Source organism: Mesocricetus auratus, unplaced genomic scaffold (genome assembly GCF_017639785.1).
Source record: "Mesocricetus auratus isolate SY011 unplaced genomic scaffold, BCM_Maur_2.0 Super-Scaffold_100009, whole genome shotgun sequence".
NCBI lineage: Eukaryota > Metazoa > Chordata > Mammalia > Rodentia > Cricetidae > Mesocricetus > Mesocricetus auratus.
Window position 1 is genome coordinate 35,068,932 of NW_024429193.1, and position 26,730 is coordinate 35,095,661.

A 26,730-nucleotide genomic window follows, 5' to 3' on the forward strand; every position below is an offset into this window, starting at 1 on the left:
TAATATCAATAAGTGCATTTTCTTTTATGCATGTATCATAGTAATGTATAAGAAAAATTAACTTTTATGTATGCTTTTCACATTTGATTCACAATACTGATTTTAGTTTTTTATCACTTTGATTAGCTGAATATGCTTTTGAAGTTTGTAGCCTTTTAAAACATGCTTTAAATTTTTGACTTTATTGACTTTGTATGTGCATTCACACACATGCACACATGCCACCACGCATGTGCAGGTTAGAGGTCAACTTCAGAGCCAGGTCTCTACTTCCACCATGTGGGTTCTTGGGGTCAAAATCAGGTCTTCATGTGATCACCTCTGCCCACTGAGCAAGCCACCTCACTAGCCCTGGATAAGCCTCCATGTCTTCAGTTTGGTAGTATTAATAGCATTAGAGCATTTAATTTTTCATTTTAGATGATGAAATCTTTGAGTCCTGGCCCTCCAACCCTAAGAGCCGCTTGAGTGTTAGGTTTTGATTTGATGAACCTTTGAACACATTGGTGTGTGCCCTTGACTGTCTGAATTCAGGCAGGTGCACTCCCCATCCCCTCTTATACCCCTCTCTTCCAGTACAGCCTTCTTTCCAACAGGCCCCCTCCTGCTTTCATTTCTTCCTGTGTAGGATCCATTTTTGTGTGATCTCTGTAAGGCTGAGAGGTGAATTTTGAAGCCAGCAACTATTACCACATTGGAATAAATTTGTGTCTTCATAAATAGTTTTATGAAATTGGGTATGCCCATGTTTAGTGCGTGTATTTAAAATCATAATATCCTTGGTGGGCTTTTCTTTACAGATTTTTAAGTGTCTGTTTATCTCTTGTGACTAGATTTGATTTTGAAGTCTATTTTTTGCAGTTGTTGTATTAGAAATACCTGCTTGTTTTTCAGTCCTAATTGCTTGGGAAAACTGCTGCCCTTTTATCGTAAGACAGTCTTTGATGGCAAAGTACATTTCTTGAAAGCAGCAAAAGGAAAAGTTCTGTTTTCTAATCCAATCTACTACATTCTGCCTTTGTGTAGAACATTGAGACCATTAATATTGACTTATTATTGAAAAATGTGGATTGACTCCTTTCATTCTGATTTTGTTCATTTGGGATTTTTTGGTTTTTGTTTGTTTGTCTTATATAACCACTGTCTTCTTGCTTTTCTCTGTGGGCCTTTTACCTGTCCTTTCTGTCTGAAATAAATCCTTCTGGTATCCTCTGTAGGGCTAGCTCTTGGGTGATAAATTCTTTTAACTTGCCTTTGTAATGGTAAAGTTACCTTTCTCCTTCATTTAGGGTAGATAGTTTTGCTGGGTATATTAAGTTGGGTTAGCAGTGGTGACTCTTTCAGAATTTGAGTTAAGTATTTCCAGGTCCTCTAGCTTTTAAGAGTCCATTGATAAGTTGGCAATTATTCTGATGGGCTTGCATTGGTATGCAGCTTGACCCTTATCCCTTGCAGCTTTCAGTATACTTTATTTGTTCTATATATTTAGGTTTTTAACTATATGACATGGGGGTTTCTTTTATTGTCCTGTCTATATGATGTTATTGTATCTGAATAGGCATCTCTTTCCCAAGATCTGAGAAATGTTCTTCTGTGATTTTGTTGAAATTATTTCCTATTCTCTTTCCATGCCCATAATTCATCAAATTTTCTGTTTATCTAATATATACATGTATACATGATTATATATGTATAAATAACATACATATATTTCTTAAAATTTAGCATTGACCTTGATTGAGTGCTCTTCCTGTCTTTTGCCTTCCAGTCCTGATGTTCTGTGTCCTACAGGATCCGTTCTGTTGGCTGGGCTTTCCACTGAACTTTTATTTGACTTACTGTGTGTTTTATTTCTATTATTTCGGTTTGTTTTTTCTTCAATATTTCTATCTCCTTATTGACTTTTATTATATTCTGAATTGACGTCCTCATTTTATTCAGCTGTTTGTGTTCTTGAATATATTCATATTCTCTTTGAGTTATGGGAGCGTATTTTAAATTGTTCATTTGAATTGTGTGTCAGGAATTTTATCTAGGTCATTTCACTGGGCTTTGTAATTTTTGGAGGAGACAGTGTGCATAGGATATGGAGGAAATGAACAGTAGGAACCAGAGTGGCCTGCCACAGTGACTGTAGTGTATAAATAAGGAAGAGCTGTAGAGGGTAATAAGTACTGGTGGAGACTGGATTCTCTGCTGATTACCTGACCTTGTTGGAAGCCCTAGGGTGGGGGCTGAAGTCTCTGCACTCCCTAACTTCAGAACTGAAGCCAGAATGTAGACAGGCCCCCTGCTTTAAATTGTGAACCAGAACTGAGACCAAGATACCAGATAACCTCACCAAATGGCATACCAGAGCTGGGCTGCCTGCCCTAAGGGAAGTTCATGCTCAAAGGCTCTTAAAGGATGGGATTAGCTACTTCAGGCAGTGAGAAAGGGGAAACATCAATATACAGACTAGCTTACTGTGTTAGTTAATAGTCGTGTTGCTGTGATGTACCTGACAAAGCAACGTGAGTTATCTTGGCTTACAGTTTGAGAGTGTGACAGCTCTTAAACTATCGTACTGGCAAGGGTGTCTATGACCACAGGAGCGATGGATGCTCGTAGTAAGCCTAGGGCTTCAGTTCATGGAAAGGTGTGTCTTCCCCCCTCAGTTCACCAGTCTCCACAGCCACGTCCAGAGATGTAGCTCCTGAGTGACTCCATGTCAGTTTACCAGTGTTGGCTGTCACACTTTCACAGTGGTAATATCTTCAAGATTCCAGTGTCTCGTCACAAGTTTATACCTTGTTCTCACCTGTGCAGTGAAGGTCAATATGGGCTGTTTTCCTAGGTGTCTGTCAAGGCCTCATACAAGCAGTATTGTAATTGTAGGAATGAAAGGAACATACAGCTGGAGAATCTTCTTTGGGCTTTTCAAGTGTTACACTAGAAGTGGCACAGGTATTTCTACTCACACCCGCTGTCTAAGGTAACTCTTATAAGAATTTAAGAATGGGAATGTGAGTTTTACCGATGCCTGGAGCTGAATTAAGTATGTATAATGCCTGCAATGATAACCAGGGAGAAGGGGAGAGTGCAGTTTTACAAATACCTAGTGTTGGATTACGTGGGTGTAACAGCTGAAATCATACCATAGGAGTTAAGTAATATTGACAAGCAGTCATCAGAAAAGGTTCCAATAATATATAATGGTGTGGCATTATTACAGGTGATTTGCTAAAAATATATAGTAGGTTATAAGCCAAACAAACCTCAGGGTTTGTGGGGGGAGAAAAGGAGTTGTGTTCTTGAGATACAAGAAAATGTCTTCAAGTTTTAGAATTCAGAGAAAGGGGTTTAACTTTTCACATTTAACAACCATGAAGAACCAACTATAAAACATTTTAGTCCTTAGCCTCCTAAAGGTTTTTTGTAGAGATTATTTTCCAGATTACAGGCCTTGGATATGATTATTTGTTAATTTATTTTATTTTCATCAAATGTATGCTATCAGGAGGAAACACTTTATATTGAGGAAGTAACTTTCCTTTCCCATAGTAAAATGCCTGGCTTGTTTTAAAAATGCGATAAAAGGCTAAGTAACCAAGTATTACAGGAAACAGTGAAAGGTTGGCCAGAAATCACAGCAGAAGTCAGTGAAATGAACAATAACTGCAAGTTCAGTAAATGTCCTTGCTTCCTGATGGCTACACAAACACAAGGTCATAGATTTTGATGATGAAGACTTCATTGTTTTCAATGAGTTTACAAATTTAATAGTGTGTATGTGTTACATTACTTTTTTCTTTTATTTCAGTAGAGAGTACTTAACAAAACTTATCATTCTAATTTATTTTTGTGTCATTAACTACACCAGCTCCATCTCCCAACCCCCTTTAATCAAAACCCAAGCTTTCTACACACTAAACAGCTCTTCTCTTCTCCCCTCAAGAAACTAAACTGGTTATCATCATTCTGGGTTTGCTTGTTTTGTCATCAAGTTTGGCTGTTCTTGGTGCCTCATGTAGGTAGGCTTATATTTATCCTTTTGTATCTGGGTTATTTCATTCATAATGACCCCAAGGATTATCCGTGTTGTAACACATATGAGAACTTCATTTTCTTTATTTCTTGAGATAACAATATAATTGCATCATTTCCCATTTCCCTTTCTTCCCTCCAAGTCCTCACATGTGTCCCTCTTTGCTCTTTTTCAAATTCATGGACTGTTTTTTCATTAATTGTTATTACAAACATGTGTCTACACATGTATATTTTCCTAAGTACTTAAATACAAACTGCTGAGTCTAGAATGTTATTTGCATGTTTTCAGAGCTGACCAGTTGGTATTGGATAATCAGTTGGTGTGCTCTTCCATGGGTAAGACTCTTTGTCCTGCTGTCCGCACTCCATAGTTGCCTGCAATTCTTGGTGTAGTGTTGAGGCCTTCTGGGCCTTCCCCATGCATGATGGCATGTCTGGTATTGCTGTCCAAGAACTTCACTTTCTTTAAGCTTATCTGTTGATGAACATTTGAGTTGTTGCTTTCTTTTACCTATTGTAAACTCTGTTACTGTGAACATCCTCGGGTCCTTTTTTTAGTGCATGTCCAGGGAACAATTGCCAAATTCTGCAGCAGTTCACTCGTTTTTCTTTTCCTTTTCTTTCTAATTTATTTTTATGTGTTCCTGTGTGTGTCTGTATGTGCCACATATGTATGGGTTCCTATCAAGACAAGTAGAGGACATCAGCTTTTTATTAGTAGAGATTCTATGTAGCCGTAGCTTCAAATGATGGGTTCTTCAAGTTGCCATAGTGATATTTGAAATTTTTAGCTTCTCTTATAAATTCCTAGTGGGATTTCAAATTCTTTCCAATACAGTAAAAAGAAATGCATTCAAAGAATATGCTGTCAGAAGAAATGATCATGCGTGAAGAATGTAAGAAACTTGACATATGCAGGACTGGAGTGGTATAGTTGGGGAGTCATGAGATGATTGCAAGAGGAACTAATAGACCTGAAATCAGGTTGCAGCTTTGTGCTCTTTGGTAGCAGTGTAGAGGGTGAATTTCGAGCACTGATAAAATTATTTGCATCTTGCCTTAACCTAAAAGACAAATATAAGGTCATGAACTAAGGTATTACCCGTGTCCAGAAAGATGATTTAAGTGGGTAAACATGTATAATGAAAAAAGGAAGAAAGCCATGTCAACATAACTAGATACACCATTTACTAAAATGGGAAAATAAGAGGGGAAGTGAGGGAATGGATATGATGTTAGTTTATAATTTGTTGAGCTCATCACCTTGGTAAATAGGTTTTCTTATTCAGTGAAGAACCAAGTGTAGAAATCACAAAAAATTTGTGGTTTGCAATCATCATTTATGGAATTGAGTACCTTATGTTTGGACAGATCATTCAGAAAAATTAGAAACGGCAAAACAAGAGTAGACAAAAAAAAAAAGCAAAGAAGCTGGGTAAGAGAAATGGAGGGAGTCAAAGCCTCAGGAAGGTCCAAGTCTCCATAGCTGAGAAAGTATAAAAGAAAAGAGGCGAGGGCACTGCACAGAGGATGCAGAGAGAGGGAGGCTTGGAGACCACACAAACAGAACTTCAAATCCCAGCGTGGTTTTGCAAGGAGTCATTAGTTAGGCGATAAAGAAGTAATAGAAATGGTGGTGCGGTGGGGGTAGCATTGAGGCAAATGACCATAATATAGATTGCTGGTTTTCAGTGTTTACAAGGGTGCTGAATGTTAATACTAGACTATTTGAGGGGCACTTGCGTTACACAAGTTCTGATAGATCTTAATAACAAAAGCTCTGAGCCTGATATTACGGGGTGAAAGCTGAAAGATCAGAGAAGCAAATCAGTCAGCCACTAGAGTTCTTACCTCTAAGAAAACCTCAGACTGAAAAGAGACAAGAGTTCCTGTCTTATCCCATCTGTATTACTCTCTCTGCCCAGCCACCTCACTTCCTGTCTCTGTACAGACCTCCAGACCTCCATGGTTAGCTAGTGGCTAGTTCTCCACTCTGATCTTCAGGCTAGCATATTTGTAATCCTTTGTGTCACTTTTAGTTTTTAATCTTTTCTGAACTTTTAAAAATATAATCTATTCATTTTTAAAAACTAAACTTGTAGTATTGAAATTCATTTATAACAAAATAGCAGTATTTGCTTTTTCTCTAAAATATAATCTCAGTGAAAAAGAAAGTTACTGACTTCTACCATTTTAGCTTATAACATCACAAAAAGTTAGGTGTCATATGGCACAGATTTCTATACACTATATTATCTTAATGTCTTTTTAGTAGGCGCTAGAAATATTTTTAGAAAGTTAAAAGTTTCTAGATCCTTCTGAAATATTTAATTATATTTTATTTGTAAATAAGTCAGTGTCTAAATTCCTGTTCTTATATGCTTAGTATTTGTAATTATAAGTTGAAATAAGTATGCAAGTTGAGAACTATTGTGTTTTTAAATCTCACATTAAGTGAAAAGTATACTTCTTGGCTTATTTTAGTGTATTTCTCAGTGAACCTGTTCTAAACATAAACCATCTTTTCAGACAAAGCATACATTTCAACTTCTGGAATATTGTGTTGTGGAGTTCTTACAGAATTAGTTAACATTAGTTGGAGCCTGTTGCCTTAGTACTGAGGTTTCTTCTATGCCAGGTGTTAAAATTGGACTGTCAGATTTACAGAGAACTTGGAGCCAGAACTCCCTGTAAAGACATGAGGATGTCTGTGTCAGCAGCAGAGAGAAATAACACATCTATTTTTAAGTTAGTTGGAATTCTGAACTCAAACCACTGGGTTGAATGCCTGCCACAGAAGGTATTAAATTTTCAGATGTTTATAAGCCCTCTGCTGCCTCCTGCTGTTTAGTGTGTGAATAATTAGAACAAGGATAGAATTATATATATTTACAAATTATATTTGTGTTTATTGGGTACAAAGTGAAATGAATTTTAATCAGTGTGAATTGATTGAATGATGCTGATCTGCAGCTTTAAGTCACTTTCAAAATTTAACCTTCTGATCATAAATATTGATCTTTTTTAGAGTAACATCTTCATCAACTGTATTTTGCAGTTGATTTTAGAATGATCAGGTTGACTTGTTTTATAATATACCAAAAAGTTCTATTTAGGGACTAAAAGGTGACCTAAGTTAAAGCAACTCAGTGTTTGTAAACTTAAGTTTCAGTTTTCTTTTGCTTTCTTTGTGGCCTCCAGTTCATAGATCTCTGATGTACAAAGAAATTAGAACTAGGGAATAAAGGGGAACAGATAAATGGGTGGTAAAATGTCAACTAAAGTACAAAAAAAGCAAGAATTTCCAATTGTACAGTGAACTTGTAGCGCCAGGTATTTGGGTATTTTCTATGGCATTACCTTGTTTAAGAATATTGTTTTGTGGTATATACTGGTGGGATATGTTGAGGAGGCAGGGGCAGGAAGATCATGAGTTCTAGGCCTGCCTTAGCTGTACCTTATAAATAAACAAACAGGAATGGTCATGTTCTGTGGTGTTTAAAACAATGCCTTAGTTTCATGAGCATGAGAGGTGATTGGGGGTTGATACTAATGGTATATGCAAGTGGGAGCTCACAGTGAGTGCGAAGAGCAGTGGCTTTCTGCTAACAGTAATTCTCCTGCGAGCTAATAGAACTGGTTAAGTTCCCTAACTTCTCACAGCCATCTCTTCATTGTGAAAGGGGACTGTTGGTACAATAGTTATGACTGGCTTTTAATCAACCAGGAAAGGAAATGTGGCACATTTTGTGTTTCAAAACATCTTTATAACCTTAAAAGAGGATTGATTTGCAACAGGATTTTGTTTCTGAGGGTTATATCAGCATTTCCTATGCTGATGATGGAAAAGAAAATTTAAAAATATTTCTTCACTTAGAGAAAAATCTAGTACATGCTAATATAAACAAAATTTCTTTTGAGCAGAAGATCAAGCTTCAGAAAGATGAATAAAGGCAAACATAGATAATGGAGTGGGAGAATGTTTAAAAAGAGTGCTTCTGAAAACAGAGAATAGTGAAAGGAATATGTGGTTGTAATAATGCCTGGCTGCGTTCTTATAGAGTTTGCATTTGGACTTTACATTAAGGTCTCTTCCTGTATAAAGAAAATCCAGGTTCACACAGAGATGATGTTGGAAAATGTCAGAGTTTGTTGTTTGTTCTAGAAATGCCCAGCACTCAAAGGGGGTATTTTATTGTAACATCTACAATTGCTAGGGTAGGGAATGTGCTTTGCTAAGTTACTCAAATCTTTAAGATATTGATACCTTATATTCTATAACTATTAATATCACCATGAACATGAGTATTACAAAATTACAAAAAAGATCATAGTAGATATACAAGTTTTCCAAAATCTTATCTAAAAGCTTATGTGTTGCCATTGACAATATCACCAACAATATGTGGTGTGTGTGTGTGTGTGTGTGTGTGTGTGTGTGTGTGTGTGTGTGTCAGTGTCTGCACGCACATCCCGGCACATGTGAAGATCACAGAGCAGCTTTCAGGAGGGAGGTAGTTCTCTCCTGTCACATGGGTCCCTGGGATCAAAGTCATTTCCTCAGACATGGAGTCAAGAAGTCACCTTCTGAGCCAGCTTCCAGAGCTTCATTGAATTTTTGTTAAAAATCACAAGTGTGTGGCAGTGACCAACACAGTTACCAGCAGCACAAGTTCCAACCATTGATGATAGGGAATTCACAAAGTAGTTGACTAAATTCCAAAGTTACTTCTATGCTTTGGTTACAATTTTGTCCTTGTGGTTTTATTGATATTTTCCTATCTGCCTCAGATCTGCTGTACTTAGCAAGAGAAAAGTCACTTGATGTTCAGATTCTCAAGTTCATCAAACATTTGTATAAGAGACCAGGATGTTCTTAGGGAAACTGCTGTGAAAGTGTAGATGTCTTAGCTCTTTTCATCGCACACCTTCTAATTTTTAACTCTTAAGAGCTTTCTAAAGTGATTCTGTGTAGAAGGGTACCCAGATGCTTTACCCTGAACATTAATATGCTAAAACCTGTCTCGTGGACAGTCTTCCAAGAACCGATGTTTAGAAAGAACTAGAGGGAGCTAGGGATGCTGTCTTTACATGCTACAATATTGGCTTCCAGGTACTAAATGTTTTTTAAACAAGAAAAGTATGAATTTGGAATTTACAGTGTTACCTAAAAATAACAAATCAGATTGTAAGTTATTTTTCCTATGCCTTTAATAACACTTGAGAAAACCTGAGTCATTGTTAGCATTGAGGGTAAGTTAAGTCACACAGGACAAACTGAACCATGGTTTAAGAGTGTGGTGGAGTGTTTGCCTGTTGTGTAGAGAGCCCCCAATTCCATCCCCAGGGATGGAAAAGCACAGACTTGAATTGTACAGGTCTGGTTTTGCATTTGCTACCTATAGAATCTTGAACAAGTTATGTATCCTTGTAAAGTGTGTTTCAAACGAAGACGGTAATAATTTAGTAGATTGACAAATAGGAGTTTGTCTTCTGTACTGTTTTAATACCATCCCACTATATTGACTGAATTGACATCCCTAAACATTCCTATGAGGTGAGTAAAATGGCTTCTTATCTCATGGCATAAAGAAGGCAGCTGTAAATGGAAATAGGCCTGCCTAAAGCTACTGTGTCTTCGGATGCAGGGTTATTTCCCCTGTACATCTTTTCAGTAAAGAACTGCACTGGGGAAGGACACATGACCCAGAATAGCACTGCTCTGGGATTGTTGCATGCTGACAACAAGTAGTCCTGCATAAAAGGATTCATTAAACAAATGGAAAGATTGGGTGTGTGCAGAAGCGGGGCGGCAGTGTCTTATTTTCAGTTGTCTTGAAGAATGCACTTTTTTTCTTTACTTGCAAAAGAATTGGCTTACATAAATGTAAACATGAATGGGATAGAGTCTATAAGATCATTTAAATAATTTTATGTTCCCCTTCACTCCTACCCCAGGTTTTAGGAAAAAAACCCAGGACTTGGAAGCAGGTGATAGATGTCATGAGCTCCACCCAGAATCACATCTGCAAATAAAAAGCCATTTCATAAAAAGGTAATCCTAGATATTTAGAAATAGGAAATTTTCAGTTCCTAAATTCATATGTAATTGGAATGCTGGCAGAAGGACATACAGGTATATTTCTAATCTGAAGGCATTACGATACTTATTTTATCGGTATTATTGAATAGCGTGTAGACCTAAGGTAGAATGCCTACAAACTGTTGGATGCAATATTCCTATGTAGTACCAGTGTCCTTAGCTTTGCCTTATCTCCACTAAGCAGTTATTTACCCTGTGACACTGACTTTTTGCAGTTTGAGATATAAACAAAACCAGCATGACTTTCATTTTCCTTTCTCATGGTCTCGGGTTCTTATTGCGGGTATTAGTACATGAGCCTATTCTTCAGTTCCCTAAGCCTAGGACTTAAGGAAGTGCCTCCTTTGGCGTCTCAGAGCTGCTATCACGTGCCCTTACAGACCAGAATTAGGTGAGCGCACACACTGCACAGGACACAGCAGTCATCAGTCTGATAGCTCTAGGAGTGGGCAGGACTCAGAAACAGCATGGGTGGCCTGCACAAAGGATGGCGCATAGCCTAAATGGCACGCTACTCAGACTTCTGTACAACTTAAAACAATTGATAACTGCAGGAATTTTTCATTTAATGATTCACCTTGGGTAACTAAAACCGTGAATAAGGAGGGTCTACTATGTAAGGGTTTAGGCATTATGCTGCCACTCCCTACATAGTCTGCATGCAGCTGCAAAGGACCCCTTTAAAAGAAAGACCGCTGCCCACTCATGCTCTCTTTCCTGCTGTGTCCCTGAGTAGACAGGGCTTTTCCTGTCCCCTCTTCTCTTCTGTCCTCTCTGTGTCTCTTTACCTCTTTTCTCTTACCCCCCCCCTTTCTAATAAGACTTCTCACTAAGCTCTGTCTGCCTGATGACATGTTTGTCCCTCTGCCTCAGTCAAGCTTGCCTGCCATGGAATCCGCCAAGGTCACCACTCAAGGTTCCTAACATACTCTATTTATCAAAAAACAAACAAGAAAACCCCACAAAATTTGCAATTTAAATAAATGACTTATGCAAAGCAGTGGAACTGAGACTTCATCATAGTTGTATCTACTGAGCCATGATGCCATTATGTTGTTTCAATCCCAAATAATCTATAGAAGAAAAATAGGAGAAAATAATTTTATCTTTACCTTAAAAACACTGATTACCTCAAGACAGTCTTGATTAAGTTGAGATTAGTACACTGTTCCTACATTATATATCAGAATTTAAGTATCTCTACCTCTGCTGCCCATGAACATTGTAATGTTGGTAGGAAATGTTTCAAAGTATTGAATTGTTTGCCTGTAATATTTTCCTTGTATTGTGTTACATTTTATCATAACTCAATGTAATTTCAGTTTTTTCCATTTGAAATGAGTTTTTAAGGTCACATTTCTAATTGTGACCTTAAAAACTCATGCTATGACAGAGTGCATGTTAGCACATACAGACCCTGGGTTCGGTCTCCACTACACCCCATCATACAAAGTGATGATAGTGGTTCTTAAAGTGACGGAAGTTTCTGGTAGTCACATATGTACAACTCTGGCATCTAGATCCAGGATCAGAGAAACTGAAAATAGTCCCCATTTCTACTACTGTGTTTAAAACTATAAACCAAATTGGGAAAATCAAACTACAATACAAATATAGTTTCCCTATGTGGTTATTTGGCTTTATTTTTTTTTCAAATTTCAGATCACATATCGGTGAAACCAGTGACAGGTCGTTTCCTTCAGCTAGCCTACAAACACTTAAGGACCATATTACAAGAGAGCATGTCTACCAGACAAATGAACAGAAATTGGAAAAATCTGATGGGACCAAGTTTTCTGAGTGGCGTAATACAGAAATTTCTGAAGGAACAGGCTTGCGATTCCACACTGATGACTGTTCTGTGTCTGGAAAGAGAGTCAGCAGTAATGAAACAGTCTCACCATCCTCGTTGTTCTCACATGTGAGAACTGCTGAACTGAAGACAGAAACTGGACCCCTCATATTTTGGCCACAGCAGAACATCACGGGACAGTGTTACTCTGAGAACTCTCTATCCAGAGAACATACTCTTCAGTCATCCTGCAACACCGATAGCTGTCAGATGCCAAAACTTCATTGCCACAGTTCACCACCCCCTTTGCCACCAAAGAAATATTCTGTGACCAGTGTGCCACAGTTAGAGAGAGCGGAATTTATACCTGAAGTCAGACTTACAGGTAATTCCTCTAATCTTCCAAAACACAGTTTGAGTACCACATCAGGACCAAGCTTAGAAGGGAGTTTATACATGATCCATGAAAAAGATAAAGAAACTATTCAAGTGAAGCAGCATGCCGCCAACAACTGCCCATCCAGTTATGCAACTAATGATCGTCAGGCAAACTCGAAAGCAGTAGTTGATGCACCTTGCCAACCAGATCAGTACTCTAGTTCTGTGTGCCCAAATGAAGCAATTTCATTAACTACCTATTTTTCAGTTGATAGTTGCATGACTGATACATACAGATTGAAATATCATCAAAGACCCAAGCTTTGTTTTCCAGAGAGCAGCAGCTATTGTAATAATTCACTATCTCAGACAGAGCATGTAGAAGGATCCATTACATAGTGGTCATCTTTGTTCACACTGTCCTTCTAAACAAAGATACAAACTCTGGTATCCATTTTAAGATAAATGTGCTGGCCTTTTAAATATACAAACTAACCAAAACCTAATGATATATAAAACAAAGACTGGTATTTTGAAATTAACCAGGTTAAACTTACACATTTTGTGATGATCAGTTCACTAAATATTTTAGAAATTCTCGTGTGAGTGGCCTTGGTATACCTTGAAAAGTAAGAAAGGGTGTGTACAATTCATTTACTATATGTAACAGTTGAGCAAATACCATGTCTCCTGTTACGTGGCAGGTAGATGTAAGAGTATTATACTAACATGTATTAATATGTAGATTGGTGCATTTTGCTAATTAAGAAATGCAGTTTGTCTAGGGAAAGCAGTATTTGCTTTTTGCAGAGCACTTTGTAGTGGGTAACCAAAAGATGGCTATACCCACATGCCTTTGACTTCTGTGATAGTCTAGTATGTGTGATCCTTCAAGTGTCTTAAAGTAACCATGGATTTGTTATGTTATCATCTGGAAAGCATTTGCCTTAATGATCACCATTTTTAAATTAAAATCTCAAGGTCATATAAAACTTTATTGCTAGAACTTTTCAGAATATCTATTTAACATAAATTAGCCTTTATAATTTGTATTAAAATATTTCAATCTTGTAAGTTAAAAGTAAAAGTATTGTAGTATATTCTTTATCTTGTTAAATTGTTTTCTAGCCCTGTGTGAAATGTGAAAGGTCTTCCCTTTGATTTACTTTGGGCTGCTAATGACCAGTGTTACAAATTAACATTGGGCTTTCTTATTGTAATTGAACTGCTGCTTTTATTACTTAAAGATTGCTAAAGATTGTCAATGCTTAGGTTTTTGCCTTTATATAAAGGCTTAATCTTGATGAAATGTTATTCATTTTTCTCTTAAACAAATAAGTAATTTTATGTGCACTACCACCATGTAGTGAAGTTTATATCGAAAGGAATGTTCATTATTATGTTGAAAGTTAATTGAATTGCATTATTAGTTATGATTTTATTTTGTAACAGATGAATAAATCAATTGGGCTTTAGAATAGTTTCATAATACCTACTCCAGAGAATTGAGAACTACAAAATTAGTTGTCTTTGTCTCTAAACGGTTAAGTTTTGTAATCATTATTTTAAGTCAGTAAACTGATAAACTCAGTAGCTTGCTGAATCCCAGAGATTGTTAAAATCCAAAGTGTGTTTTAGAAAAGTTCTTTTAGATAAACTGAAAATTGCTTATAAAAGTCTGAATTCACACTGTTACCAATTCTTGGCCAAATATGTTTTTTTTTATTCCAGCCGTGCTAGTTGGTGGTCATTGCTTTGTATTTCTTAAGAAACACTTGAATATCAAATTAAAATTGACCCCTAAAGCTTATTTTTTAACAGCTTTTAGTATGGAGAGTTTGTAAATAATGTAAAGTTTGTAAAATTGAATTTGAAATGTCAATGTTTATAATTCTTGCTTTTATAACATTGTAAAATACTAGAAAAGAGCTTCAGTTATTTTTAATAGCTTATAAAAGATTTTTAAGTTTAAAGTTTTCTATTTGGTCCATATTCCCTGTTGGTAATGTATTATTTGAAACATTAAACTAATTTCTGTATTTTACAGCAGTTTCATAGATGTACATTTTCAACTCAGTTGAGTTTGCAAACAGAAATGTTTTTCTCACTTTACTCAGTTAAAACCCTCTGCATTATATAATACTGACTTAAGTAGAAACTAGTCATTTGTTGATTCAACACAGAATAGATTCAGTACACATTTGTACACATTTCTTCTTCTCTGATGCTTATTTTTATCAATGTTTCCATGTTATAAGCTTGTAACTTCTTAAATAATGCAATCATGTTTCAAATAGTTATCTTCAGAATATTGTATTTTCATGTGAAATTAATTTCTTATGGCTCAAAACAAATTAAGAGACTCAATGTTAAGCTAATATAGCTAGTCTTTTTTTTTTTTGCATTTATGAACTGTGTCGCCTTCCACACATTACACATTTTATGGGAAACATAAAAAAGAAAATAAAGATCATAAAATATTAGCCCAGGAGTTCTTAAGATTTAAATCCCAGCAAAGTCTGAACCACAGCTCCTAGACAAATTGGCAGCCGTTCTGTAGAGGGCATGATGTAAATTATCTAGACTGAGGACAGTAAATCTCTAACAACTACTCAGATTTTTGGATTGAAAACAGTCAACAATTTGTGATGAATGAGTGTAGCTATTTTTCAATAAAACATCAAAATCTAGATTGCATCGTGATTTTCATGTGTCATGAAATTTTGTTTTCCAGTCACTTCAAATTGTATAAAGAAAAAAAAATGAACCGGACAAAGTGACTCACACTTTTAAATGTAGCACTGAGGAGAGAGGCAGGTGGATCATTCTGAGTTCAAGGCAAGCCTTGCCTGCAAAGCTAGTTCCAGGCCAGCCCTGTATATAGGGCTGCATGGTGAGAGCTTGTCTCAGAAAACAAAATGTAAAAGCAAAAGCAAAATCCATTCTTGGCTAAGAAGCCATATAGAAAATGTTTGGCCTGATGCCCAGGATCTGCATTGTCACAGAACAGTCACCCATCAACACTGACTTCCAATGTATTCTTGTGTTTGCGGCCTGGTACTTAGAGGTCTTCACATCGTGTAACTTGAGGTTAACATCTCCCTAAAAACTTCTTCCAAGTCTTAAGCTAATTCAAGTGGAACTGTCAGAAGCTATTTCTTGTTTAGAAACCAAGTATGATTTATAAAGGAACTTACCAGATTACTCTTTTGCTGTTTTTTGATGGGAACAAACTTGGCAGCTTGCCTTTAAATTCCATTTGCAAATTTCTAGTAATTTCCAAAGTGTTTACTAAAAAATTTGTCTATAAGAGATTCAGCCTTCATGCTGTTCTTATGTGCCAATTAGTTATATTACTGTGGCAGAGTTCTTGAAAGTATGATAGATGATATAGATTAGATATAGATGATAGAAATTAATTTAGCATGAGGAATTGGCTCACCTAATTGAGACTCAGATGTCTTATCGATCCACTGTAGGCTTGAAGCCTAGGAAAGCTTGAGTGCTAGTTCAAACCTTAGGGACAGAGAAGCTGGGAGACGGGGGAAAAAACATGAGAAAGTCGAGAGTACAATTTAAATACAGCTGCCCAGCTACAGTGGGCATGACACTCAAGAGAAAGCTTTTCAAACGCTATTTTAAGGGGAGGCATTAAGGCAATGGTTCAATGTCACCGTACTCAACACTCAGAGCAGTCACAGCTGGGGCCTATGATGGTTAACTCTGAGGTAAGAACAGTCCTGCTTGGAGACAACAGCTGTGCTGAGTGCAGCTTGTCCTGAAGATCCTAGTGTCTTGTTTGAAGGTTGGCACAGCCTTCATTCATCCCAAGATGGCATCCTCACAAATGCCACAGCAAAGAGGACTTGCCTTCTCTTTTCATTCAGGTACTAAAAGGACTGGATGATCTCATATCAGGGAGAGTATCTTTACTATTTTCCCAGCATATTAGTTTATCTTTCAGAAATAGAGACATACCCAGGAATAATGTTTTACCATCATCTGTTGTGGATCCCTTAGCCCAAAGTGACCCCAAAATTAACCAAACTAAGATCTCCATACTATCAATTTTCAGAGTATCTGATAGCTGTAGTAGGCTGGCTTGGGCTCAAGAGAACAGAGTGCACCTGTGACCTAACAGCGAGCTATGCCAGGACTATTAACCTTCCTTATCACGAGAGAATCTGAGACAGTGAAACTAAATCCAGTGATAGGACTAAACATTTATTAGAGAAAGTACGTGGTACAAATCGAACGCACAGTCTGGTAAAAAGTGCCATCCTGTGTTCCAATAGAGATGCTTCAGTTACAAAAAATTATCCAGGCAAATGCAACAATATCCTGAAGACTAACAGTTAACAGTTTACCAAATATTATGATTAAATTAAAAGGGAGAAGCGCCCCCACCTCCAATATCTTAGCCAGTTTTCATATACTGAATAGCACTAAGACCAACAGTAACCAATTTCTAATTACCCAAATCTTAGGACAAAAAGGAACAGCTTCCAAAGTACTTATAGTGGCTACTTTGGGACTGTGGCATTTCTGAATAAATGCTACCTACCCAACCATAGACAATAAGGATTTTAAAATAGCATATTTTTAAAACAACAATATTCAAGAAAGTAAGCTTCACAAAGGAATGTTGTTTTGCTGTTGCTGACCACTGTGTCCAAAATGATGACTGGTTAACAGTGAGGGGTCCAGTAGGCGTTGGATGAGTAAATTCCATATGAATTTCCCTTAAGTACTTAAGTTACAGGCATTATTAAAAATATATTATATATATATCATTTAGCTACAATCATTAATTCAAGCATTAAAAACAGGCTTGGAACAATTTTAGGGAGGTCAGAGCTTAAGGCAAGGTTAGAGGTCTGAAATTCAGCTTCGGGAAATCATCTTTATTCAAGAAGTCTGTAGTATACAGGTTTCGCTCCAGAAAACACATTCTTGATGTCTTAGCAAAGCAGTCTGTAAAAAGCAAACACTGGTTAACACTTTTTCATCTGCTTAGTTAGACATGTAATGCCAAACTGATGGCTAACAATATGCCCATCCCTACATAATTTACATGGATAAGGAAAAACAAAAAGGCCTAGATCATGAAGTCTAGGATTTTTCTACCCAGAGGTGACAATCAGAACAAAGTAAATAAATGTAAATAAATAAATTGCTGTTCATGAAATGTCAATCTCTACCAAAATAGCTGAATAAGTTATCAAAAAAAAAAAATCCTGTCCTCCCCACCAACCCTTCCTGCCTTCTAACCTGCCACAAAATGGGGCGTGGGGGAGACGCAAAGAAGTTTGATACTCCATCCTTTGACAGATATAGGAATAGGGTACTTTGGAAGATAATAAACATATCTGCAGAAAATTTATGAAAGGTTGGGTCAGGTTATGTTTTACATGGCCTGCTTTCGGCTAAACGTGCTTTAAGCACGTACACAACGTCCGAATCACTTTTAGTCACACCTAATCTGTCACGCCCTACTAATTTGCTATAGATTGCAATAACAGATAAAAGTTTCTAGAAGTTAACCTCAGTTCCTTCGTAGTGGTTCTGCAACTCAAGACAGCGCGGGTGCGAAGGAGGACCACTGTGGCTTCCTCCCAGCCCCACCGCCCCACTGGGCCAACTCCAGCTGTGCCTCCTCCCTGGGGAGACTGGAGCCACCCCCAGTTTCTGAGCACTTCAACTCCGCACTCGAGATGCTCACCAGGGCAAGAGGTACACGAGGACGAACACCACCAGGTCGAAAAGGAGGAAGAGCCAGAGATCCATCCAGTAGGAGTGTTTCGGGAGCCCGTTCGTCCCGCTCTGAGGCCTCTCATCTCGGTTCTGCTCCCTCCTTCCAGCTCCGGTCGGGCCGCCCCGCTCGCGGACACCGTCGTTCCTGCTCGCTGCTTGGTTCATCTCCATGGCCCTCGCGCTGCAGCTCGGAGCACCTGAGAGCCGCCGGGCTCCGCACTTGCGCTGTGACGACTTAGGGGAACACTAAACCCGAAGGGCTGCGCCCCTCAGCCTAGCAACCAACTCCGGCCGGCCACGCCTACCCCGCAGGTGCTCCGCCCTGCCTCCCGGGCCGCGCGCAGGCGCCCTGTCCCCGCTTCGCCCAACACGCGCAGGCGCCCCAACCTTCTAGGAACGCGCGCGCGCCGCCTCGTTCCGCTTCCCCGGGAACTCCCGAGGCCCCCTGCAAAACCTTGCGCAGGCGCCCTGTTCCGCCTCGGGATCCTCGCGCAGGCGCGCTGCGCCCCGCTGAGGTGAAGGTCACACGTAGCTTGCAAGCCCTGCCATACATAGTGGAGAACCAGTTTTCCCGGTTTCTAGAAAGTGAATTGTCACGACTCTTTTTTCTCTGAATTTCAGGAACTGCATCAGATGGTTCCAGCTTTGCCCACACACAAAATTTGTAGTTTATAATAAGCAAGAGCGTGCGTGGGGATAATTTTTTTTATTGGGTCGTGAGATTTTCCCGTGTGAACCTTGTAGATGACAATATTGTGTGACAATGTCAAAAGGTAGACAGCCCCGGTAGGGTTATCTCTCCAATACCTGTAAGTCTTCTTGTTATGAATTAGGAAGGGTTGCGTGGATGGTTTTGTACAGTTTTGGGCTCTTTACTCTTAATCTTTGAAACAATGGATGTCCATCATAATTACAACCATGGATTTTCAAAAGGATCAGAGAAGGTAAAGCGAGAGACTTACATATTATTTCATGGGAGTATATTGAATAAGCCTGTGACTAACAGATAAAAACCCGTTGGAGTCCATGCACTTAGCAGCCCACTAGACTCTACCAACCAAAAGCTCAGGTAACATCTTGGGCCTATAGAAAACCTCCCGCCAAATTGCTTCTGCCCCTCCGGGGTACCCCCCAATGTGTTTTAAACTTGCCTTAAGTTTATGACTTTCTTTGTTCTGTAAAACATGACTTCATGAAACTGCTTCCACACTGGAAAATGGAATTGGAGGCAACCTACATCTTGTGTTGCCAGGCTATGGCTACTCTAAGTGACTCAAGAATAAACAGTTTTCCTTTAAGAGGACAGCTGTGCTTTTGCATGGACAACAGAAGGGTTAGGTGTGGCCCTAGAAAGAAGGCTAATGGAAAATGACTGACTCGTACCACCAGGCTATTAAATTTCAAATCCGTTGCTGTACTACAACTACTGTTTCTGTTTTTGTTATTTTAATCTAGACATATAAGTAGGTTCTGTTACTGGATATGTAGCCATTTAGTGTTCTCACATGTCACGTCTGCTGCGCGGCCTGTGTCCGAGAACGTGCGGAGGGTGTCGGGTATTGACAACACAGAGACTCGTTCAATGATATAAAGAAAACTTTAAACAGGCTCCAAAAAGGTTCAAGAAAAACTTCCTAAGAAAAGCTCCTACCAGAGAAGCTTCTGCTCTCTCCTCTCCCCTGGCTGGTTCTGCTCTGACACCAGAGGTGGATGTGTGTGGGTTTTTGAAGGTGCGGTTAGTCTTTGGACAAGGTCGAGGTCAGGGCGGTTTCCGTGGGAAGGCCTTTCCCAGGAACTTATTGTATCGTTTTTAGTAAACATGTTTTTACTAAACATTGTCTTACAGCTGCCTACTCCCAGGCAGAAGGGGAAGTGGCCAGGAACTTATTGTATCGTTTTTAGTAAACATGTTTTTACTAAACATTGTCTTACAGCTGCCTACTCCCAGGCAGAAGGGGAAGTGGGTCTCTGCTCAAGGTCTGGTGTTCCCACACTCACATGCAGTATCGTTAACTCTTACAACCCAAAGCTGGAATCATTTTATAGATATAGAAGATTGGGCAAAAAGAGTAAATCATTAATGTTACTAACGTAACCATAAAGTGAACTCTAAATTCAGTATCCTAATGCTCTGCTAATTGGACTTCAGTTCACCACTAGGTCAGACAAAGATAGAACAAAACTGTAAAGAAAAGTACTGTATCCTTTGCCTTATAGATTGTGAAAATGAGAGCCATTACCTGAGGATTAATCAGATTGCCCTATAGATAGACTATCTTCTGTTAGTGAGTTACAAATCCCTGGGTTTAAATGATATTGAGTATTTACAGAAATTAAGAAAAATAAGTAAGCTGCTGATTCATCCAGAGGTAGATTATACTGGCAAGGCAAGTTCCCAGTTACTGCAGTAGGACTGATAAAACTTGAATTTATTTAGATGGAAATAGCCTGACAAAAGATGAAAATACTCTAAAATGTCTCCAAGCCTCCTTGCCACTGAGTTGAGTTACATCCTTATGGAGGTGCTGTTTCTCTGGAGATAGTAATTAATGCAAATAGAGGGACATTTATATTAAATTCAGTTGCAGGATCCTTCCCTTCTTCGGAATTAACTGTGTGGATTCTTGGTTACTCCTCATGATAGAAATGAACATAGAGTATGTTGAGGAAGGAATTTGCTATGCCTATTGGTTAAAAGTTTAATTTAAAAACCAAAAACAGTAGGAATGGCAACATGGCTTAAATAGTAAAGGCATTCAGTGCCAAGTTTGATGACTTGCTTTCAATCCTCAAGACTCACATGTGGAAAGAGAGAACAGACTCCTACATGTCCCTGACCAGCGCGTGTGTGCAAGCACACACAAACACTAACAATAGGAAACAAACAAAAAACAGCAACAACACTCTTTTGCATAGTACTTGTGATCACTACCATGAAGATGGATTCTATAGCATAAGGGTCTAGGATCTGGTGTAGTCTCTAACTGAGATAGCCTAGGGGTCAGCAGGCATCTACCTAAGGATGAGCTCTATTGACTAAGAAAGAAAGCTAAAGGTCCATGGAGGGAGAATTGGGATAAGCATTCTGGGGGATTTGGGTGGGGCCTGGCCCTGCAGATAGCAAAGGTCACCAGGTTATTACAATATCCTAATCCTATTCAAATAGTACCATTCCCTAGTAATAAAGTACTCAAATCTATTACCCATGGAGACCATTCTTATTCAGAGCACCACAGTTCATGTCCCAACAGTAATCTCATTGATTGACACAACTATTTATCCATGTTCTGGCATGTCTTTCCATTATTTCATCATTATTAGCTCACATATTGGAGATAGTTATCTTGGTCTGAGAACAAGCATTTTAATCATCATAATTACTGGAACTTCTTACCCTGAAGCAGCTCTCATCCCTTTACCCAATCATCAGTCCGGCACTGCCCTACTCATCCAACCGAGTCAGCTGCCTTTTCCCCAGGGCCTCTTCAATTCAGTTAAATTGCAAGGGTTCCCACTACCCGTCCTTTGGGACCCAGTTTAAGTGTGGCATAGTTTCCCTCCCTGCAATTGACACTGGTCTACCTGACAGGCCATTTGCAAAGTCTTCACACTAACTCATCTGTGCATGCTTCAAATGCCATGCCCTCTTCTTGGAAAGAAGGTATTGAAGTGAAGGATTTGAACAGATGGCTTTCCTCCCTTTACCCTTCTAAAATCTCCTTTTGAATTCTATGATAACCACTTGTTGTAAAAATATATTGGATTAATATTTTTGCAGATTTCTCTATATCCAACTCAAACTGAAAATTTCTTAATATTTTGTCTGACCCATTGGTTTGAGTTTTGTCAGTTTATTTTTTTTTCTTCTTTTTTATTTTGTTGCTGTTTGATTGCTTGTTTGTGTATGTTTTTTAATAGTCTTGCTGGCCTCAAATTTCCTTATCCTTTTTAGACAGGAACACGGGTTCAGACTCTCTTGACTGTGTGTGTTAAACCTGGGAGCCAACAATGGAGAAACGTCCTCCATTGCACTGCCCTGCCTGAAGGTATAAAACCCAGCCAACAAACAGAAAAACCAACCACCTACAACAGCCAAAGAAAGGTCCATGCCTCTCTGGGAAAACTTCCCTTCCCTTTTGTAAAGAGCCCTGGGACTGGGAGGTGCAAGATGGCCCTTAAGATATGTGCTTCCTGAATGCAAATCAAAACAACTCTGAGATACCATCTCACTCCTGTCAGAATGGCTAAAATAAAAACACCAACGACAATTTATGCTGGAGAGGATGTGGTGAAAGGGGAACACTCCTCCACTGCTGGTGGGAGTGCCAACTTGTTCAGCCACTTTGGAAATCAGTATGGAGATTCCTCAGAAAAATGGGAATAAACCTACCACAAGACCCAGCAACTCCACTCTTAGGCATATATCCAAAAGAGGCAAATTCATACAACATGGGCATCTGCTCCACTATGTTCATAGCAGCATTTGTAATAGCCAGAACCTGGAAGCAACCTAGATGTCCCTCAACCGAAGAGTGGATAGAGAAAATGTGGTACATTTACACAATGGAATACTATTCAGCAGAAAAAAAACAAATGAATCCTGAGATTTGCAGGCAAATGAATGACACTAGAAGAAACCATCCTGAGTGAGGTAACCCAGTCACAAAAAGAGAAACATGGCATGTACTCTCTCATATATGGATTTTAGACATAGATCTGGGGAGTGCCAGCCTACAATCTCATGGCCAGAGAGTCTGGGAAACAGAAACTTCATTCAGTGGCTGATGGAAGAAGAGGCAGACTCCCTCGGTTAAGTACTGAGCTGAACTCAAGAAAGCCAGTAACAGAGAGGGAGGACTGCTGACCAAAGGGATTAAGACTGGGCTGGTTTAACCCCCAGAAACAGCTGACCTGACAAAGGTTAGCTCTTGAATCCCAGGCATCAGCCTGGGAATCCAGCATGGGACTGATCAAGACCCCCTGAATGTGGGTGTCAGTGAGGAGGCCTAGGTAATCTATTGAGCCTTGGGCAGCAGATCAGTACTCATCCCGAGTATACACACGGACTTTGGACTCCCATCCAACAATGTAAGGTGCACTCTCACCCTGAACTCTTGGGGGAGGGTCTAGGCCCTGCCCTGTATGAAATGACAGACTATGGACAGCCCCATGGAGGGCCTCACCCTCCCTGGGGAAATGAGGGGATAATGGGGGGCTGGGGGGGAGGGCATGGGAGGAGGGGAGGGAAAGGGAGAGGGACCTGGAACTGACTTGTGAAGCAACTTTGTTTCTTATCTAAATTTAAACTGAAAAATAAATTTAAAAAAAAAAATTTAAAAAAAGATACATGCTTCCTGGAGTCTACTCCTATCCTGTAGAGTGGGGATACTATGCTTTTTATAAAGATCTACTTTTTCCACTATTACTACTGCTACTGCAAAAGAATATTCATTCATTCATTCATGTGTAGCAGGGGTACATGCCCCACCATGTATGTGGAGGTAACACAATTTTTTGGAGTCATTTCTTCCACTTTATGCAGATTCTAGAGCTCTAACTTGGATTGTCATGCTTGCAAGGCAGGCACCTTTCCTGGCTAAACTGCCTCACTGGCCCTACTTTATGTCTTGTTGTATACTTTGTTCACAAGCCACAGAACCTGGATATTGAAGGAACACTAGCCCACTCAAACATGTGGACCTGGCCCTTACCCTTCTCTCCCATTTCCTCTGCCTTGCTAAAACCCTGTCAGGTTACATTCCTAAAGCTAGCCACCAAGATTTATTCCTTTATTTGGTCACTTCCACCTGAGGATAACTATTGAAGTATTGAAATCCAATAATCAAAAGCCATAATTTTCACCTAATGGTTCACCTAATTAACATCTCCAATTAAAATTAAGTACCTCATCCTAACACAGGGCTTCCCCCTTTACCTTTATAAACCGCAATGTCTGTCTTCCCTCTATCCAGAGACAGTCCTTTGTTCCTCCAGGACAAATGCCCCTCCCCCTTTTACCTTGTCCCCTTCCCCTTCTCCCCTATGTCCTGTCCTCTTTATGGCAGCACCCTAGCCCATTCTAAACACAGACATTCCTTTTCCCTTCTTAAGAATGACACCTGTAATGTCATTTGCTGCTGTTTTCTGTCTGAGTAGGATAGCAGCCAATTTAACTTTTCTTCCCTGCTTAATAAAGGGTCTCTCTGCGAAAATAGGTGTTTGGGTGTGGTTTGTGCCTAACCTGGGATCCAGAAGGAAGCCCCCACTGTGTGGGGATCTCTTTCAGATATCATGTCACAGAGCATGCTCAAGACCTTTTCTAGTAACATTCTTGCCTTAACCTCCTGGGAATGCAGGCGTGCCTGGTTTACATCCGGTTCATGTCAATTGTCTTCCCTTTTAGATACGGACTGCTCTTCAGTGGGAAGATGGTGGATTTACCATCTTGGCACCATCTACAGTTCCTCAAACAGTGCCTTGAAAAATGGGAGGTATTTAATGTTTAATTTAATTTTTACTCAATTTTATTTTGTTATATCCTGCTATGCCTAAAATAATCCTGCCCAAACATACTTTTTACAATCTCTTTTAAAACATTATAGTATAATAATACCACAGGATCTGATGCAACTGATTCATCATTCTTAGTGGGGATACTTTCTGAGGTTTACCCAAGTACTATCAATTAATATATACTAATTCAGTTCTCCCTTAAGGGACCTTTTTGGATAATTCTGAGATTCAAAACTAGTGGCCAGATTTCTCAGCAAGTGTTTACCACTGATTTACATCCCTAACCCTTAATTATTTCCCTTCTTTGATTTTTGTAAATACTTTCTACTTATAGTATGTCAAGAAATGTCTACAAAACCATAACACAGAGAGGCAATAGTCATGCAGCTAGTCAGAAAAGCTGATTGAGCACATCAAAAAGAACAATGGAGCTTTAGACTGTTACAAAGCTATGAGGTTCTGAATAATAGCTTGTGTATTTTGGACTACTGAAAAGAATGGGCCTTGAAGGAGTTATATGATTTCTTTTCTCTCTCTGCTTCCACCAGATATACTTCTACCATAAGATATACACCAGAAATAATTCTACCATAAGAACTAAATTTTGAGCCGGCGTTGGTGGCACACACCTTTAATCCCAGCACTTGGGAGGCAGAGGCAGGCAGATCTCTATGAGTTCGAGACCAGCCTAATCTACAGAGTGAGTTCCAGGACAGCCTCCAAAAGAATACAGAGAAACCCTGTCTCGAAAAAACAAAAAAAAAAGGGGGGGGAACCCTAAATTTTGTCTATATTTAGAGATTCACACAAGATTATATTTCAAAATAAAGATGTCTTCCTAATTTTTAAAGTATAAAAATAATTACAATAGAGAAAAATTTAACTGATAGGCACAAATGAAAAAGATATTTAAAATTCACAAGGTGAATTCTAATCAGCTAATCAGCTAAAAACTCAGCTAATTGTTTTATGAGGAATTTTAGAGATATAATCACTATGGACAGATATTGGAAGATTGTTCAATATGTGACACATCCTGTCTCATGAGATTATACAGTAGTCTTTGTGGCGACATCTTGCTTGTACAAATAAGGCCTGTCTGAAGATCAGAGGATAGAGCTTGCCATTAGCTAACCTTACAGGTTTGGAGGTCTGTATAGACAGACAGGAAGTAAGAAGGATAGACAGAAACAAGAAGGAAATGGCTGGGCACAAACAGGAAGTGAGATGACTAGGAGGAGAGAGGATATAAGTGGGGAAAAAGCAGGAACTTGCTCTCTTGTCTGTTGAGACACCAAGAAGGTAAAAGGTGGCTTTGGCTTACTCTTTCTTCTCTCTGATCTGTCAGCATTTTTACTCTATATCTGACTCTGGATTTGTATTACTTAGAACAATTAAGAAATCCTTTTACAAAAATGATGTGGGATAATGTTCTTGTTCACTGTAAAGATTTATCACTCATATTGGTTTAATAAAATGTTGATTGGCTAGTGGCCAGGCTGGAAGTGTAGGCAGCGCTACCAGACTAGGTAAATTCTGGGAAGAGGAAAGGCAGAGACACAGTTGCCAGTCAGATGCAGAGGAAACAAGATGAGAGTGCCGTTCAGAGAAAAGGTACCAAGCCACGTGGCTAAACATAGATAAGAATTATGGGTTAATTTAAGTTGAATGAGTTTGTTAGTAATAAGCCTGAGCAACAGGCCAATCAGTTTATAGTTAATATAAGCCTCTGTGTGTTTATTTGTCACTGAACAGCTGCAGGACAGGGCAGGACAGAAACTGTCTACAAGTCTTCTAATAACAGGCAAAGCTTTGGCCTGACCTAGAGAAAGAAAATGGATGCCAAGATGATAATTGCCATGTCTATAAAATATTGACCAAAACTGCACTTCTAGTAAATATGAGAAATGTCAATGTACTTATAGCAGTCATATCTGGAAAATAGGATCACTAATGATTTGATTCTTTGAACGTATCCATATATTCTCAATTTTCCCAATGAAAATTTATTGACTAGAAGTTAGTTTTATTTTTTAAAAAAAATTAGAAAGCAAACAAAAGTTATTTAAAATCAAATCACTTAAGTGTTTCTCATATCAGATTTACTGGCACTAGAGACTAGAGATTGCTCAAGGGTGAACATGGCAGAGGTACATGTAGG

At 38.9% G+C, this 26,730-nt stretch overlaps 2 protein-coding genes across 2 annotated transcripts in view; one reads left to right on the forward strand and one right to left on the reverse strand.

Annotated features, from left to right (window-relative positions):
• Positions 1–14,992, forward strand: part of Usp53 (ubiquitin specific peptidase 53) — a 60,708-nt gene extending 45,716 nt beyond the window's left edge. Inside the window, exons 15-16 of the mRNA XM_040751920.1 lie at positions 9,988–10,084; positions 11,795–14,992. Of these exons, the coding sequence (XP_040607854.1) occupies positions 9,988–10,084; positions 11,795–12,701 (1,004 nt within the window). The 3' untranslated portion in view covers positions 12,702–14,992. The remainder of the gene's footprint in view (positions 1–9,987; positions 10,085–11,794) is intronic.
• Positions 14,993–16,505: 1,513 nt separating this feature from the next.
• On the reverse strand, positions 16,506–18,376 carry CUNH4orf3 (chromosome unknown C4orf3 homolog). Its single transcript, XM_013118414.3, has 2 exons — positions 18,025–18,376; positions 16,506–17,276 (listed from the first exon to the last, which is right to left on the reverse strand). Coding segments are annotated over exons 1-2 (204 nt in total). The 5' UTR covers positions 18,228–18,376; the 3' UTR covers positions 16,506–17,275.
• Positions 18,377–26,730: the final 8,354 nt, after the last annotated feature.

What these genes read in the sequence shown, in the direction of transcription:
- CUNH4orf3 (XM_013118414.3), bottom strand. Translation starts at nt 18,227, where the DNA reads ATGGAGATGAACCAAGCAGCGAGCAGGAACGACGGTGTCCGCGAGCGG.